The sequence below is a fragment of the Phocoena sinus genome, chromosome 5 (assembly GCF_008692025.1).
Source record: "Phocoena sinus isolate mPhoSin1 chromosome 5, mPhoSin1.pri, whole genome shotgun sequence".
Lineage (NCBI taxonomy): Eukaryota > Metazoa > Chordata > Mammalia > Artiodactyla > Phocoenidae > Phocoena > Phocoena sinus.
Genome location: NC_045767.1, coordinates 30164234 through 30183240, shown reverse-complemented (window position 1 = coordinate 30183240; position 19007 = coordinate 30164234). Strand labels below are relative to the sequence as shown.

The window sequence follows — 19007 nt, the reverse complement described above, 5'->3', positions numbered from 1 at the left end:
CATCAGCAGACAGGGTGCCTAAAGTTGTACTGACCTCACAGCCACCTCTAAACACACACCTTGACATGGCCCTGCCCACAACAGGGACAAGACCCAGCTCTGCCCACCAGTGGACATGCACCAGTCCCTCCCACCAGGAAGCCTACACAAGTCCCTGGACCAACCTCACCCACCAGGGAGCAGACACTAGAACTAAGAATTACAATCTTGTAGCCTGAGGAACGGAGACCACAAACACAAAATGTTAGACAAAATGAGATGGCAGAGAAATACGTTCCAGATGAAGGAACAAGATAAAACCCAGAAGAACTAAGTGAAATGGAGATAGACAATCTACCCAAAAAAGAACTCAGAGTAATGATAGTAAAGATGATCCAAGATCTTGGAATAACAATGGAGGCATAGACTGAGAGGATACAAAAAATGTTTAATAAAGAGCTGGAAGCTTTAAAGAACAGAGATGAACAGTACAATAACTGAAGGAAAAATACACTAGAAGGAATCACTAGCAGAATAAATGAGGAAGAATAAATAAGTGAGGTGGAAGACAGATTGGTGGAAATCACTGCTGTGGAACAGAATAAAGAAAGAAGAATGAAAAGAAATGAGGACAGTCTACGAGACCTCTGGGACAACATTAAATGCACCAACATTCGCATTATAGAGGTCCCAGAAGGAGAAGAGAGAGAGAAAGGGCCTGAGAAATTATTTGAAGAGATTATAGCCTAAAACTTCCCTAACGTAGGAAAGGAAACACTCAAGTCCAGGAAGTGCAGAGAGTCCCATACAGGATAATCCCAAGGAGGAACACGCTGAGACACATACTAATCAAACTGACAAAAATTAATGACAAAGAAAAAATATTAAAAGCAACAAGGGAAAAAACAAATAACATATAAGGGAATCCCCACAAGGTTATCAGCTGATCTTTCAACAGAAACTCTGCAGGCTAGAAGGGAGTGGCATGATATATTTAGTGATGAAAGGGAAAAAAAACTACAACCAAGAATACTCTACCCAGCAAGGCACTCATTCAGATTTGACGGAAAAATCAAAAGCTTTACAGACAAGCAAAAGCTAAGAGAATTCTGCACCACCAAACCAGCTTTACAACAAATGCTAAAGGAACTTCTCTAGGCAGAAAAGAAATGGCAACAACTAGAAACAGGAAAATTACGAATGGGAAAGCTTGCTGGTAAAGGCAAAAACACAGTAAAGGTAGGAAATCATCCACACACAAATAAGATGTCAAAATGAGCAATCATGAGAAAAGGAGAGGAGAGTACAAATGCAGGATATTGGAAATGCATTTGTTTTAAGTTGCTTGTCTCTTAATTTCAATCTTGTCTATATATAGACAGCTATATCAAACCCTCATAGTAACTGCAAACCAAAAATCTGCAATGGGTAAACACACACAAAAGAAAAAGCAATCCAAATACAACTCTAAAGATAGTCATCAAATCACAAGAGAAGGGAACCAAAAAATGAAGGGAAAAATAAAGACCTACAAAAACAAATCCAAAACAATTGACAAGATGGCAATAAGAACATAATATTGATAACTACCTTAAAATATAAATGGATTAAATGCTCCAACCAAAAGACATAGACTGGCTGAATGGATACAACAATAAGACCCGTATATATGCTGTCTAAAAGAGACCCACTTCAGATTTAGGGACACATACAGACTGAAAGAGGATGGAAAAAGGTATTCCATGCAAATGGAAATCAAAAGAAAGTTGGAGTAGCAATACTCATATCAGACAAAATAGACTTTAAAACAAAGACCGTTGGGCTTTCCTGGTGGTGCAGCGGTTGAGAATCCGCCTGCTGATGCAGGGGACACGGGTTCGTGCCCCAGTCTGGGAAGATCCCACATGCCGCGGAGTGGCTGGGCCCGTGAGCCATGGCCGCTGAGCCTGTGCGTCCGGAGCCTGTGCTCCACAACGGGAGAGGCCCCAGCAGTGAGAGGCCCGCGTACAGCAAAATAAAATAAAAATAAAGACCAGTACAAGAGGCAAAGAAGGACACTACATAATGATCAATCCAAGAAGAAGATATAACAATTGTAAATGTATATGCACCCAACATAGGAGCACCTCAATATATAAGGCAAATGCTAACAGCCATAAAAGGAGAAATTGACAGTAACACAGTAATAGTGGGGGACTTTAACACCCCACTTACATCAATGGACAGATCATCCAGAGAAAAATCAATAAGGAAACACAGGCCTTAAATAACACATTAGACCAGATGGACTTAATTGATATTTATAGAGCATTCTATCCAAAAGCAGCAGACTACACATTCTTCTCAAGTGCACATGGAACATTCTTCAGGACATATCACATGCTGGGCCACAAAGCCAGCCTCAGTAAATTTAAGAAAATTGAAATCATATCAAGTATCTTTTCTGACCACAATGCTATGAGATTAGAAATCAATTACAAGAAAAAAAAAGAACTAAGAAACACAAAAATGCGGAGGTTAAACAATATGTTACTAAACAACCAAGGGATCGCTGAAGAAATCAAAGAGGAAATAAAAAAACTCCTAGAGACAATTGAAAGCAAAAACTCAATGATCCAAAACCTGTGGGATGTAGCAAAAGCAGTACTAAGAGGGAAGTTTATAGTGATACAGTCTTACCTGAGGAAAGAAGAAAAATCTCAAATAAACAACCTAACCTTACACCTATAGCAATTAGAGAAGGAAGAACAAACAAAACCCAAAGTTAGTAGAAGGAAAGAAATAATAAAGATCAGAGCAGAAATAAATGAAATAGAAATACAGAAAACAATAGAAAAGATCGATGAAACTAGAAGCTGACTCTTTGAAAGATAAAATTGATAAACCTTTTGCCAAACTCATCAAGGACTAAAAGGGAGAGGGCTCAAATCAATAAATTAGAAATAAAAAGAAGTTACAGTTGACAACACAGAAATACACAGGATCATAAGAGGCTATTACAAGCAACTATATGCCAATAAAATGGACAACCTAGAAAAAAATGGACAAATTCTTAGAAAGGTACAAACTTCCAAGACTGAACAAGGAGGAAATAGAAAATATGAACAGACCAATCACAAGTAATGAAATTAAAACTGTGATTAAAATCTTCCACAAACAAAAGTTCAGGCCCAGATGGCTTTACAGGTGACTTCTACCAAACATTTACAGAGGAGTTAACACCTATTCTTCTGAAACTATTCCAAAAAATTGTAGAGGAAGGAACACTTCCAAACTGAGGCCACCATCACCCTGATACCAAAAACCAGACAAAGATACACACACACACACACACACAAATTACAGGTCAATATCAATGATGAACATAGAAAAATCCTCAACAAAATATTAGCAAACCAAATCCAACGATACATTAAAAGGATCATACACACCATGATCAAGTGGGATTTATCCCAGGGATGCAAGGATTTTTCAATATTTGCAAATCTATCATTGTGATACACCACATTAATAAACTGAAGAATAAAAACCAGATGATCATCTCAATAGAAAAAGCTTTTGACAAAGTTCAACACCCGTTTATGATAAACTCTCCAGAATGTGGGCATAGAGGGAATACACCTCAACATAATAAAGGTCATATATGACAAACCCACAGCTAATATACTCAATGGTGAAAAGCTGAAATCATTTCCTCTAAGGGCAGGAACAAGACAAGAATGTTCATTCTCACCACTTTTATTCAACATAGTTTTGGAAGTCCTAGCCACGGCAACCAGAGGAAAAAAAAAATAAAAGGAATACAAATTGGAAAAGAAGAAGTAAAACTGTCACTGTTTGTAGATGACATGATACTATACATAGAGAATCCTAAAGATGCTACCAGAAAACTACTAGAGCTAATCAATAAATTTGGTAAAGTTGCAGGTTACAAAATTAATACACAGAAATTTGTTGCATTTGTATACACTAACAACAAAAGATCAGAAAGAGTAATACAGGAAAACAATCCCATTTACCATCATATCAAAAAGAATAAAATACCTAGGAATAAACTTACCTAAGGAGGCAAAGACCTGTACTCCAAAAACTATAAGATGCTGATGAAAGAAACTGAAGATGACACAAACAGATGGAAAGATATACCATGTTCTTGGATTGGAAGAATGAATATTGTTAAAAATGACTATACTATTGAATGCAATCTACAGATTCAATGCAATTCCTATTAATTACCAATGGCATTTTCATAGACCTAGAACAAAAAGTCTTAAAATTTATATGGAGACACAAAAGACCCCAAATAGCCAGAGCAATCCTGACAAAGAAAAACGAAGCTGGAGGAATCAGGCTCCCTGACTTCAGACTATACTACAAGGCTACAGTCATCAAAGCAGTATGATACTGGCACAAAAATCAATGGAACAGGATAGAAAGCCAGAAATAAACCCACACACCTATAGTCAATTAATCTATGACAAACGATGCAAGAATTACAATGGGAAGAGACAGTCCCTTCAGTAAGTGGTGCTGGGAAACTGGACAGCTACATGTAAAAGAATGACACTAGAACATTCTTTAACACCATACACAAAAATAAACTCAAAATGGATTAAAGACCTAAATATAAGACTGGATACTATAAAACTCTTAGAGGAAAGCATAGGCAGAACACTCTTTGACATAAATCACAGCAAAATCCTTTTTTGATCCAGCTCCTACAGTAATGGAAATAAAAACAAAAATAAACAAATAGGACCTAATTAAACTTAAAAGCTTTTGCACAGCAAAGGAAACCACAAACAAAACGAAAAGACAACCCACAGAATGGGAGGAAATATTTGCAAATGAAGTGATCGACAGGGATTAATCTCCAAAATATACAAACAGCTCATGCAGCTCAATATCAAAAACAACAACCCAATCAAAAAAATGGGCAGGTCTAAATAGACATTTCTCCAAAGAAGACATACAGATGGCCAAAAAGCACATGAAAAAATGCTCATCACTATAGGTATTAGAGAAATGCAAGTCAAAACTACAATGAGGTATGATCTCACACTGATCAGAATGGCCATCATCAAAAAGTCTACAAACAATACCCTTTTTAAAAAAAATTCTACATGTAAACAATATCATATATTTGTCTTTCTGTGTCTGACTTACTTCACTCAGTATGATAATCTCTAGGTCCATCTATGGTGCTGCAAGTGGCATTATTTTGTACTTTTTTGTGGCTGAGTAATCTTCCATTGTATATATGGAACTTATTTATGAAACAGAAATACATTCACGGATGTAGAAAACAAACTTATGGTTACCGGGGATAAGAGGGTGAAGGGATAAATTGGGAGATTGGGATTGACATATACATACTACTTTATATAAAATAAATAACTAATAAGGACCTACTGTATAGCACAGGGAACTCTACTCAATACTCTGTAATACTCAATACTGAAACAGAAATACATTCACGGATGTAGAAAACAAACTTATGGTTACCAGGGGATAAGAGGGTGAAGGGATAAATTGGGAGATTGGGATTGACATATACATACTACTTTATATAAAATAAATAACTAATAAGGACCTACTGTATAGCACAGGGAACTCTACTCAATCCTCTGTAATGGGCTATATGGGAAAAGAATCTAAAAAAAAAGTGGAATATGTATATGTATAACTGATTCACTTTACTGTACACCTGAAACTAACACCACATTGTAAATCAACTATACTCCCAATAAAAATTTTTTAGAAGTCTACAAACAATAAATGCTGGAGGGCTTCCCTGGTGGCGCAGTGGTTAGGAGTCCACCTGCCGATGCAGGGGACATGGGTTCGTGCCCCTGTCCGGGAGGATCCCACATGCCGCAGAGCGGCTGGGCCCGTGAGCCATGGCTGCTGAGCCTGCGCGTCCGGAGCCTGTGCTCCGCAACACGAGAGGCCACAGCAGTGAGAGGCCTGCGTACCACACACACAAAAAAAAAAGTTGGAGAGGGTATGGAGAAAAGGGAACCCTCCTACACTGTTGGTGGGAATGTAAATTGATAGAGCCACCATGGAGAACAGTATGGAGGTTCCTTAAAAAATGAAAAATAGAACTACCATATGATCCAGCAATCCCACTCCTGGGCATATATCCAGAAAAAAATGTAATTTGAAAAGATACATGCACCCCAATGTTTATTGCAGCACTATTACTATTTACTATAGGCAAGACATGGAAGCAATGTAAATGTCCATTGACAGAGGAATGGATAAAGATGATGTGGTACATATATACAATGTGTATATACAATGGAATATTACTCAGTCATAAAAAAGAATGAAATAATGCCGTTTGCAGCAACATGGATGGACCTAGAGATTATCATATTAAGTGAAGTAAGTCAGACAAAGACAAATATCATATGGTATCACTTATATGTGGAATCTTAAAATGATACAAATGAACTTATTTACAAAACAGAAACAGACTTTGAAAACAAACTTATAGTTACCAAAGGGAAAAGGCAGGGGGAGGGATAAATTAGGAGTTTAGGATTAATAGATACACACTACTATATATAAAATAAATAATCAACATGAACCTACTGTATAGCACAGGGAACTCTACTCAATACTCTGTAATAACTTATTTGGGAAAAGAACTTGAAAAAGAACGGATATGTGTATATTTATAAGTGAATCACTTTGCTGTACACTTGAAACTAACCCAACATTGTAAATCAACTATACACTAATATAAAATAAAAATTAAATTTTAAAAAATTAAATAAACAGCAAAAATAGGAAAAGAGAAAAAAAATTACTTTCCTACTGTATTTACTGAAGAGGATAATAGGAATATTTTGGTACCAATGAATCAAGTGATAAAAAACTGAGAATGACACACATTTTTATGGAATTAACTTTGAAAAGCTTTCCAGGATCTATCCAAAATTTTATTAATATATCCCCCTTGAAGAAAAAGGCCACTGTTTTTTTCAGTCTAATGCTCTCCCATCTGAGCTATTTCGACTATCCAAAAGATCACTGTGTCTAAGGTAGAGAATTCATATTATAGAAGCAAGAATGGTGCTCAGTCAGGTAGATGCTATTAATCTGCAGTGATTCTCTTAAAAGTCTAGGGATTCTGAAAAATATACTTTAGAACACTTACGTAAAAATGGATGAAGAGCAAGCACAGTAACAAATACACCTGATTCCATTAATGAGTCCAAAAAAAAAAAAGCATCTTTCCTGCATAAATCCTGTTTCTGTCCCATGTGAGACAGAAACAGGATTTATGCAGGCAGATGCTTCATTCTCTTTCCTATCTCTGTGGTTTTCAAGATATGGGAAAAAACCAATATCCCTCATGACCTTTGGTGAACTCGAACTTGACTTCTTTTTGTATAACAAGGAGATCTAGGTGGTCCCTCTTCTTATTCTGAAATTTAATTAAGCACAAGGGAACTTAGTACTTACCCTTGTCTTATCCCTCATACTTCAAGGATGCCCTAAAACATCTCATACAAAGGAAGGTCAGATAATGCTGGATCTTGGAAAGACTTTTTAAGTTCTGATGGCTGTGGTTGGAAATAATACAGGTGGTTGCCCTATTCCACTCAGCAGGAGCTATTAGTTTATTTCCCTACTGAACTGTTAAACATTATTACTTCTCATAGTGCAAAACAAAACTACAATGAGGTATCACTTCACACCAATCAGAATGACTATCATCAGGGAACCCTCCTACACTGTTGGTGCAAATGTAAATTGGTATAGCCACTATGGAGAACAATATGGAGGTTCCTCAAAAAAGTAAAAATAGGGACTGCCCTGGTGGCGCAGTGGATAAGACACCACGCTCCCAGTGCAGGGGGCCTGGGTTCGATCCCTGGTCAGGGAACTAGATCACACATGCATGCCGCAGCTAAGAGTTTGCATGCCACAACTAAGGAGCCTGTCTGCCACAACTAAGACCCGGCGCAACCGAATAAATAAATAAATAAATATTTAAAAAAAGAAAAAAAACAGAGCTACCATATGACCCAGGAATTTCGCTCCTGGGCATACATCCTGAAAAGACAAAAGCTCTAATTCGAAAAGATACACGCACCCCAGTGTCGATAGCCGCACTATAAGCAACCCAAGTGTCCATCAACAGATGAAATGGGTAAAGAAGATGTGGTGTATATATGCAATGGCATATTACTCAGCCATAAAAAGGAATGAAATATTGCCGTTTGCAACAACATGGATGGACCTAGAGAATACCACACTAAGTGAAGTCAAAGACAAATATTATATGCCATCACTTACACGTGGAATCTAAAATATATGCAAATGAGTTCATTTACAAAACAAAAACAGACTCACAGACATACAAAACAAACTTATGGTTACCAAAGGGGAAAGTGGGGGCAGGGCAAGGGATAAGTTAGGTAAACAATAAAGATTTACTGTATAGCACAGGGAACTATATTCAGTATCTTGTAATAACCTATAATGGAAAAAAATCTGAAAAAAAAATAGCTGAATCGCTTTGTGTATACCTGAAACTAACACAAGACTGTAAATCAGCTCTTCTTCAATAAAAAATAAAGTCAGCTGCTACCTAGGGAATATGAAAAAAAACAAAAAACAAACAAAATACCCCAACATTATTATTTGTTTAGAACAGAAAAGGAAAATTTCCAGCTGCTGCATTTCTGAACCTCTTATAAAATTTTCTTTGAAGTCCTCTTCTCTATTATGAGATGCCTAACATATTAAGCCTGTAAATGTCAGACAGACTAATAACGATCAATGGTGATAGTAACTCTCACTTGTATGCTTAAGGGACACAACTAGTGTTAGGAGACCTGGGGTCTACTTACTTATGTTAAACTGTGCTATTTTTGTGTGCTTGTCAAAGATCCACTACTTCTGTGTAATTACTACTCTGCGCCTCCCCTTCCTTCTATGGACTATAACGTAGACACAGTAGTTCCAGGCTACCTTTGTTCCCAGTGGAAAGAAGGTAGAAGTCCAAGGAACTGTATGTTAAAAACATTTATTCATTCGTAATTGAGATTTTTTTTATGAGTCTCTAAGTATTAACTACAACAAATATAAATCCTGTACAATATTCAAACATATTGTAATAAAAGTTATTTGCCTTAAAGTAATGAGCATTTTATCCTTTTAAACTCTTTAGATTTAGTTTTAACTCTATCACCACTTTTATGTAAAACTTTATTGTCTAAAGAACGATTTCAGTGTGGGAAGAGTGGTAGGGGACAAAGCACAGACCATATTAGAATGGGCTAACATAGAAGCTACAAATCTGGAATTGAACATAGCTTTGTGTTTTTCCTGTCTGAGTCGGGGCGGGGTGGTCTCAGGCTTGATCTGAGACACACTAGGTGTTTCCATTTAATATGGGGAGGTGGGGGCAAAGGACATGTCATGAGATCTTCAAAATGAAATTAATTTAGATATGCATAAGAATTTTTCTCAGAACAGATATGCAGGATGATAGATGGAGTAAAGAAGATGAGGATCTTCCGGTAATGGCCCTGAGCCTCTCAGGAGTAGCATTCCAATGCCATATCAAGATTACTGTCCCCAAGCAGGCCACCAACCCAGAGAAGGGTAGTTTTCCTTGGGTGAGAGGAAGCTTTCCTTGGGTGGGGTTCCAGAAAGAGCTCCCCAAGACCTCTCATGGTTCTTTTGATATCGCAGCTGAGATGCTACAGTCACGCAACTCTGGCAGTTATGAATTATTTTTCCTCTGGGGAAAACAACTTAATAACCCATTTAATTTGTCATGAGCCAGTTACACCAAGAGGATGGCACTTCCAGGCCTGTCAAAAGCTACAGAGTGACCTAGAAATACAAACAAAAGATAGGGACTGTGGACGCAATGTTGGCCAACCAATCTTTCTTGGCCAAAGGTCCTGTTAGCATTATGGAAAGTATTTTGGCCAAGTGTAAGCAGTGGGACTTCTGACTCATGAACGTTTCGGCCGTGTCCCATATCTTAGCTTCCTCTGGCTCATGTTCTTTACAAGTCTCTCTAACCTTTGGTTCAGCTATTTTCCATCAAGAGCCAGACTGCAGGCAGGACCTGGTGATCACATACCTAAGTGTTCCTCCTGAACTATGCCTTCTGCCCATGTGCTATTAAGTGTAGCCCTGTGTGCAGCTCTGGAGAAGTTCATGAGCATTTAGAAGCCACAGGGCATGCATGGCCACCGAGATGGGGAGCCCACTGTGTGTGTGGTTTGTTACAGATGGCTGTGCCCCTCTCTTCTGAGAGTTAGGTGGAGCTCTGCTGAGTCAGAGTTTCAAAAACAATGACAAGCTCAACTGAGCAAGGACCTAGACTCAGAGCAGATGTTTCCAAGTTCTAACAAAACAAAATCTCAGCAGGTTTTAATATAATTCAAACAGTAGTCACTCAAAGATTTTGGCACACAAAGCAGGTTGGTGGCTCTCTTCCCCTTACTTATTCTAGTAGACTGTAGCCCTGGAATTCACTGAAATGAGCTCATTGTTCTCTGCTGAAACAGAAAGCCCTTCTCGCTATTAAGAGTCTAGTGAAGGGGGAATGTTAGTGTTTAACAGGCACAGAGTTTTCCGTTGGGGAAGATAGAAGTGCTGGAGATGGATGGTGGTGATGGTTGCACAACATTGCAAACGTCCTTAATGCTGCAGCCTTGTACACTTAGAAATGGCAAAGCTTATGTATGTTTTGCCACAATAAAAAACTACTTCAGTGAAAACTGCAGGCATGCAGGTTTTGGGGGGGAAATAGAGTTTCAGTGTTGAACACTGAAGAACTGTGCTTTTTTCTCACAAGACCTTTTCTTTCTGGTACACATAGGGAGTCCAGAATCTTAGAGAATTGAAAAGAAGAACTGGGGACCTAAAAATAAGAAAAGTTCTAAGTAATCCAAATGCATAAAGCTTTCTTGATTAAATAGTAGTGACAAAGTTTTCTAAGAGTGAAAAACAGGGAAGGAATTTAACTTCTCAAACGAACAAAAAACCATCCAAGCACACATGTTCACTAAATTAGGTGAACTGATTTTTGGATCTGTTTTGATTCAGCAGTTTACTTTGGGAAGACTGCTATCAAGTAAGATCCAGGATATTTGAAAGAGAATAAGTCATATTTTAGAAATGAAAAAGAGTACTCAGACCATGAAAATATCAGACCTGAAATTACATGAAGAATTGGTGTCACACTAGCCTCATTATTTTTGAGCTGTGTCAAGCTTGGGATTTAATTTTTTTTCAGCTCTTCAGCCCATTGTCAACACTTCAATCCCACGTGTGAAGTGTGAAGGAATGGATTGTTTGATATCCAACCTATAAACTATTGTGGTGAATGAGGCTTCTCCAGGGAAAGCAATGATCAAGCCAGTGGCACAGGGGACTAGAGTACAGCTCCTTTGGGCTCAAGAGGGAACAGAATTGTGTCCAATTACAAGGTCTACATGGGGGCAGGAGGGAGTGGCATGTTCGGGCCTAGATTAGTTAAGACAGGTGATTCACTAACATCCTCAGGACCAACAACACTCCAACAAGACAGGATTACAGCACAAGTACCTCTGAGTGATGCACTAACAGTGCTCATCCAGGAATCCTAACTTGTCCACCACCTTAAGACGTTGGTGTCCATCTGGCGTGGAAGCTGGGAGGACAGACAGCACAGGGCTACTTACGTCTTTGAAGGAAAATGACCACTATGAATGGGTTGGGTGGCTCTTCAATACGTTATTCCTTCAAAAAGCAGAAGGGACTATTTTATTTTCAAGTCCCTCAAACACAACTGAGTAAAACTCAGAACACAGACAAGCAGTCCTGGCAGGGAAAGGCACTTCTAGAAGCAAAGACTGAAGTAGCTCCTTTGCAATTTGAGGCTTAAAGGCCAGAAGCATAGAGGCACCTTTTCTGATTTAAAAAAAAAAGTACTTGTTGAGGGTAGGGAGGTGGAAATTTTAAAGGTGCTCAGGGGTGGTATGTAAGGGGAGTCAAGTTTCATGCATTTACTGTATTCACGTATCTGTAGTCAATTCTTCATCAAAAACACAGGGGGGATTCATAAGGATACTTATTATACAGAATAAAGTATAGGGGTCAAGGGGATATGATATCTCTCAGTTTGAATAATTCTCTAACTTTAATAATGTATGAATTTATTTTAAAGGAAACGTCACAAAAACCCAAGAGAAAAAATACATGCTCACGTTCTCAGACCAACACCAGTTTCAGAAAAAGTGATCTGACTCAGAGACTCTATGACTCTAAATGAAGAAAGAATCACTGTGAGAAAATGTAGCTGGCGAGACAATCTTTTCTTTTATTCATACATGAAGACACAAAATTAAAATATCCTCATAGAATTTTGAAATTCCTAAAAAACACATCTGTAGACTTTTAGGCATTGTCTGTAGCTCCAAGTCTGAAAAACACTTCTCTGGCCTAAGACGTTGCAGCTAGTGGTCCTAATTCAAATACTAAAAATAGTTGCCTGGGGGCCTGGTTCATTAAATTCATATTATAAATTTCTTTTTTTGATAAAGTAGCAATTCCATTTCAATGTTTTAAATGCCTGGCCCATGGTAGGTGCTTAATATAAATTTATTAAAGGACCCACACACCTATGGTCAACTAATCTTTGAAAAGGAGGCAAGAATATACAATGGGAAGGGGTGTGGGGAAGTTGGACAGCCACATGTAAATCAATGAAGTTAGAACACACCCTCTCACCATACACAAAAATAAACTCAAAATGGCTTAAAGACGTAAATATAAGACATGACACCATAAAACTTAGGCAAAACATTCTCTGTCATAAATCTTACCAATATTTTCTTAGGTCAGTCTCCCAAGGCAATAGAAATAAAAGCAAAAATAAACAAATGGGACCTAATCAAACTTACAAGCTTTTGCACAGCAAAGGAAACCATAAACAGAACGAAAAGACAACCTACAGACTGGGAGAAAATATTTGCAAACGATGTGACCATCAAGGGCTTAATCTCCAAAATATACCAAGAGCTCATACAACTCAACAACAAAAAAACAACCCAACTGAAAAATGGGCAGAAGATGTAAATAGACATTTCTCCAAAGAAGACATACAGATGACCAACAGGCACATGAAAAGATGCTCAACACCGCTAATTATTAGAGAAATGCAAATTGAAACTGCAATGAGGTACCACCTCATACCAGTCAGAATGGCCATAATTAAAAAGTCTATAAATAACAAATGCTGGAGAGTATGTGGACAAAAGGGAACCCTCCTACACTGTTGGTGGGAATGTAAATTGGTACAGCCATTATGGAGAACAGTATGGAAGTTCCTTAAAAAACTAAAAATAGAGCTACCATATGATCCAGCAATCCCACTCTTGGGCATATATTCAGACAAAACTATAATTCAAAAAGATACATGCATGCCTATGTTCATAGCAGCACTATTCACAATAGCCAAGACATGGTAACAACCTAAATGTCCATCAACAGATGAACAGATAAAGAAGATGTGGTACGTATATACAATGGAATACTACTCAGCCATAAAAAAGAACAAAATATTGCCGTTTCCAGCAACATGGATGGGACTAGAGATTATCATACTAAGTGAAGAAAGTCAGAAAGAGAAAGAAATACCATATGATATCACTTATATGTAGAATCTAAAATATAACACAACTGAACTTATCTACGAAACAGAAACAGACTCACAGACATAGAGAACAGACTTGTGGTTGCCAAGAGGAAGGGGTGGGCGGGGGAAGGATGGAGTGCGAGTTTGGGGTTAGCAGATGCAAACTATTATATATAGAATGGATAAAAAATGAGGTCCTATTGTATAGCACAGGGAACTATATTTAAAATCCTGTGATAAACCATAATGGAAAAGAATATATAAAAAAAGAATGTTTAGGTATGTATAACTAAATCACTTTGCTGTATAGCAGAAATTAACACAACATTTTAAATCAACTACTTATTTTTCAATGAAAAATAAATTTAAAAAATTTATTAAAGGAATAAATGAATGAATCCATACTAATGCATTTCACATTTCACAAGACTGTTTTCATAGGCTCTGTGTGTGAGCGCTGAAGTTTTTTCCCCCCGCTGCTCTTTCTTTGTCTTTGACCTGGGAAGACAGTGGTCAAACCAACAGTTCAAACCAACTGTCAGCACTCTGTAGGCATCAGGTTACAGCCTGCGGCGGAGAGTGGCTATAGGTGGCGGATGCACACATGGGAGACACGTCATATCCATCGTGAACAGACACAGATGCAAACTAGGGGCACCTTTCAGAAAGACTTGATAGCTAATACTGCAGGTGACTTATAGTGAAATTACAACCTCTAACCCCCTTTTTAGGAGCAACAGGAGACGGAACACAATCTATAAATAAAAATTTTGAACGAAATAAGCCAATTCTTAATTCCAGATAAAACATTAAGAAACCCAGAGGATGGACAGGCGTCCCCTAAGGATATGTACCAGTTTGTGAGATGCTGGCCAGCGCTGCTCATGGATGAACTCAGAGCTTATTATCACAGGTGGTCCCTTTCTCTGGCAATAGAGAGATTTTCCTGGGGAACCGTGTCTGTGTCAAACACTTGCTACTTAATTTTTCACTGTTTCTGCTAACTTGTGCCACACTTATATTGACTATTAAAGAGTTAAAGGAAAAACCTTAGGAATCTACATATATAGATATTGGATTAATTTCTAGCCCCAGTATTTTGGATTAATTTCTAGAAGATGAACTACATTTCCCTAAGGCCTACTTCTTTGATGATTAAAATTAAACAACACCAGAAACTAACCCTTAATATTTCGTTAATGAGAACATGAGGATACCCAAACAAAAAGTTGAATTTCCTAGTCTGCGTCCAAACTCCAGAGCTGAAATTACACTTCGATGTGGGACTGGGAAATAGCTGTGTGGCTAACTTTTCCCAATATTCTAATACTAGCTCAGCTGTTAATGGCCTCAGAGAAGGGGCTGGGTAGATGTTACAAGCCTCTGCAAGTGTTTTCAGGAAGGCTTGGATACGTGCATGTTCTATGTAAACTATTCTGCTCTTCATATTCAATGTACAATTATTTAAAAGGAGGGAAGGAGGGGAGAGAAAAAAAAACAGTGGAAGTTAGTCAAGAACGCAAATTCATTCATTGTAACTTTCCTGCAACCAGTAAAACAGGACCTTAAATTATTTCTTTGTTCGTTTTTCCATAAATATTGCGGGTGTGTAGCTACAAAGGGGTGGGGGTTTGGGGGAGGAAATGTAAGGAGAGAAGACACTCACCTAGTTCGGGTGCTTTGCTTAGCACAAATGCATAAGCCCAGAATTTGCTGACAGGTCCATTGTAAAAACCCTGGTCACAAACTGAATGCTTCAGGCCTTTGGTCATCAAAATGTACACCATATAAGCACCAGTTCGAAGAGCACCGAATATACTTCATAATGAAAAGAGAAAAGAAACAACATTCAGGAAAATAATTTCACATCTGACATTAACCATTCTTAGAAGACTGCCATTGGCAGGAAATAGGTAGAGAGGCATCACAGTCATTTGCATTTACCCAGAAGCATTTAAAAATGTTTTGTAAACAAGAGTAGGAAAACTCCTCAGTGCTTTCTTCTGAAGGCCATGCCACTTATTCTGCACCAGTGTTCCAAAAAGAGGTCATGGAAAAGGGGAATGGATGCAGGGCAGGATCTCAAGAACTCTGATAACCTTTGTGTTTCAGCTTGAGAACTATCCCTTGGGATGAGATGGGGTTGGCTGAAAACTCCTGGAATTATCTCAGTTCTGTCCTTTGTCCAATCATTCTCCAAATCGCCTGGCTCTGTTCCCTGAATCTCTCTCTCTAATCCATCTTTCTCACAGAACCAGAGGAAGAAGGCTTAGCTCTGCTCTCAGAACCCCCCCTCCACCCACCGAAGTCCACCCAGGTTCACTCCCCTGAGCTCCCATAACCATTCACTGACACTGCTCCAACACTGTCCTTCAATGCCCTGTATTGTATTTGCCTCTACATAGGCATAGGTGCTCAAAGATTGTTGAAAAAGTGAGATTGTTGAAAAGAAAACTGACATATGGACTTGTTATCAAGGAACGGCTAAGGAAGCAGGAGAGCTCTGGAGTGTGCTGAGCTCAATGATGTAACATGAAGTATGAAAGGACTTGGCAACTGGAACAGGCAACGTCCGTCACGTAGTGAACCCTGTACGCGTGTGTCCCAGAGTTCACAAGCCGCATGTATGACTGAAAGGAGAGCTGGCTGACCATGGGGGGAGTGTGTTTACCCATCCTATTTCTGGCAGCATTCCCTTTTTAGGTTCTAAAAGTCAGTTAGCATAGAAAACAAATTTATGGTTACCAAAGGGGAAAAGGGGGTGGGGGAGGGATAGATAAATGAGGAGTTTGGGATTAGCAGATAGATACACACTGCTGTATATAAAATAAACACCAAGCTCCTACTGTATAGCACAGGGAACTATATTCAGTATCTTATAATAAACCATATTGGAAAAGACTATGAAAAGGAATAATATCTGTGTGTGTATAACGGAATCACTTTGCTGTACCCCAGAAACTAACATAACATTGTAACTCAACTATGCTCCAATTAAAAAAGGAAAATTAAATTAAAAACAGTCAAGAGATAAACTAGCGAACAGCTAATGAAATGAGCAGCAGCCTCACCCAACAGGGAAACAGGAGTTTTATTTCCTTTCAGAGGCAATATCATTCATTTAAAATGCCTTAAGTGCCACTCCCGACTAAGTCATTCCACTAGGCTACCCCGTCCACAAATGTGCATCCACCAGCGCAAACTAAAGGTCAACTCTGCACAGAACCAAGGTAATGAAGTTGAATTCCTGGCAACTGCCTGTTAAGTGGGGATTCGGTGAGTAGCTTCTCTAATGACATACGGCCTACGTTAAACAGAGTTACTCTTTCCAGTGTATAAAACAATCCTGCCTAGGATTATTGGCATGATTTTACATTTGTAGATCCTGTTTAATCCTTCAGTGTCTCCCCGCTGCACGTAGAATGTAACCCCCAGCTCCTTCGTGGGACCTGCAAGGCTCTGAATGGCCTCTCCTTCCCCCCTTTGCACCTTCCTTCCTGCCGTTCTCTTCCCACTCACTGTGAGCCAGTCATTCCAGCACTTTCTGATCCTTTCAGTTTTCTGCCTTTTCCTCTTCTTAGGGAGCTTTTTTCCCCCATGTTCACTTGAAGGCTGTTCCTTCTCACTTTCGTATCTCAGAGAAATGTCCCCTCCTGCTGGAATGACCTAAGCCTTTATGGTCAATAAACTGCCCCAATTTGGGAACGGGGAGGTGGATTTCATTGGTAACGTCAGGTAATGGAGATTTTACCATCTTAGCTGAATTGATTTTTCATGGTTTGTCTTTACCTCACCAGATGATGGCTAAATTTTCGTATGAAAAGTTGCCACCATCACCAAATTAAGATTATTAGCTAACTGGGGACTGACTTGCTGCTGGAAGGTATTATGGAAGTAGGGCTATGGCATGCCCACTGAGCATACAGAGCAGACACTGTTGGCTGCCTATTCAAGGGCCAAGTCCCTTTCTCCTTCTCTGTGTTAAAAGAACCCTGATTTGGTCCAGGTTCTCCCAACTCATGATTCCCCTAAGGAAGGTGACCTTATCTGCAACTTAGGAGTAGATCCTAATCACCTAAGCAAGTTTTAGTAATCCCAATTCCCTTACCAGTGGTTTGTTAAGATGGGCACTGACCCAATTCTAGCCAATGGGATGTGAGGAGAGGGCTGCTGGGGGCCTTTTAGGGAAAGGTTTCCTTACTCATTCCCACGTGTTGCTTGGAAGTGCAGCAGCCATCTCGCAACCGAGGGAGCTACCTTGAGGACAAAGCTAAGTCAGAGAGGATGGCAAAGTATTCCTTCAAGATGTGACTGAGCTGCTGAATTAACCCATCTTTCAGTGACCCCATCACAAGAGTTCTTGTTTTGGGGATAAAACTTCCTCACTGTATAAGCTATTTGGAGTTTTGCTTTTTATTATTTACATCCCAAAGCATCCCAGCAGACACAACACACCAGAGACTTTTGAACACTAGTTGACATTTGGTAGCTATCAAATCTTGGCCAACCCAATACATCTAGTCATAGACACTGCTGGTGAACTACTTACTGTATCAGTTATCTGCCTTTCATAGACCAGTGGGAGATATGTCAGTGACTTTTGTACAAGCCAAAAGCAAAGAAACACACAAATGACACACTTTCAATATGTATCAGTCTCTGCTCCCTAGCCCCAGACCTATGACTCTTCTGAACCATCAGTACATTGTAGGGATCATGTCTCTCCCCACTGAGTCAAGCCCACCACACCCAGGAAGCTGAGCCCGTCCTCTGCTATATTTTGCTGCTAGACTGTGTGCTTCACACGTGATCAGCGTAGATCCAAGGAAAGTAACTTTGGAATAATTACCACCTTTTTATCTTCCTGAGTCTCAAAACTCATTGTAGTTTAACTATACCTAATTTCTTAAGTTTCGGCACAGCTATTAATCCTTTCACTTGTTAAATATTTATTGGCAGTGTTCTAGATGCTGGGGTGACAAGAATCGATACACTGACCCTGGCTGCTGCGGTTGCTGCTGGAAGACTTCCGAGGAGGTGGTATTGGACTTAGGCGTAAATACGTCTCCAAACTTTGAGGGTTAGGGCACGAGGAGGTCATTTCAGAGCACTGCAGAATTGAAAGTTTAGGTATCATGGTGACCCACAACATTGCTGGCAACAAGAGCATAGCACATATTATTGTCCCATATCTGGACATAAGCCTCACTCCCTAAGCTCTGAACAATAAGGCTGACTCAAAACAGAGGACAGTGCATTTTTCAGGGAAACCCTCAGTGCCAGCCATTGGGCCTATGTGTCTGAGGGCAAAGGCGCTTTGTTGTGATGTGACAGTGCTACTGCTGGGGAGCCGTCGGAGAGCTGCTTG

At 39.2% G+C, this 19007-nt stretch overlaps 1 protein-coding gene across 7 annotated transcripts in view; it reads right to left on the bottom strand.

Annotated features, from left to right (window-relative positions):
* ELOVL6 (ELOVL fatty acid elongase 6) overlaps positions 1 to 19007 on the bottom strand; it is a 139547-nt gene that overhangs the window by 5546 nt on the left and 114994 nt on the right. For all 7 annotated transcript variants that reach the window (XM_032632874.1, XM_032632875.1, XM_032632872.1 and 4 more), the window contains one exon: positions 15306 to 15457. In XM_032632874.1, coding sequence (XP_032488765.1) covers positions 15306 to 15457 — 152 coding nt within the window. The remainder of the gene's footprint in view (positions 1 to 15305; positions 15458 to 19007) is intronic.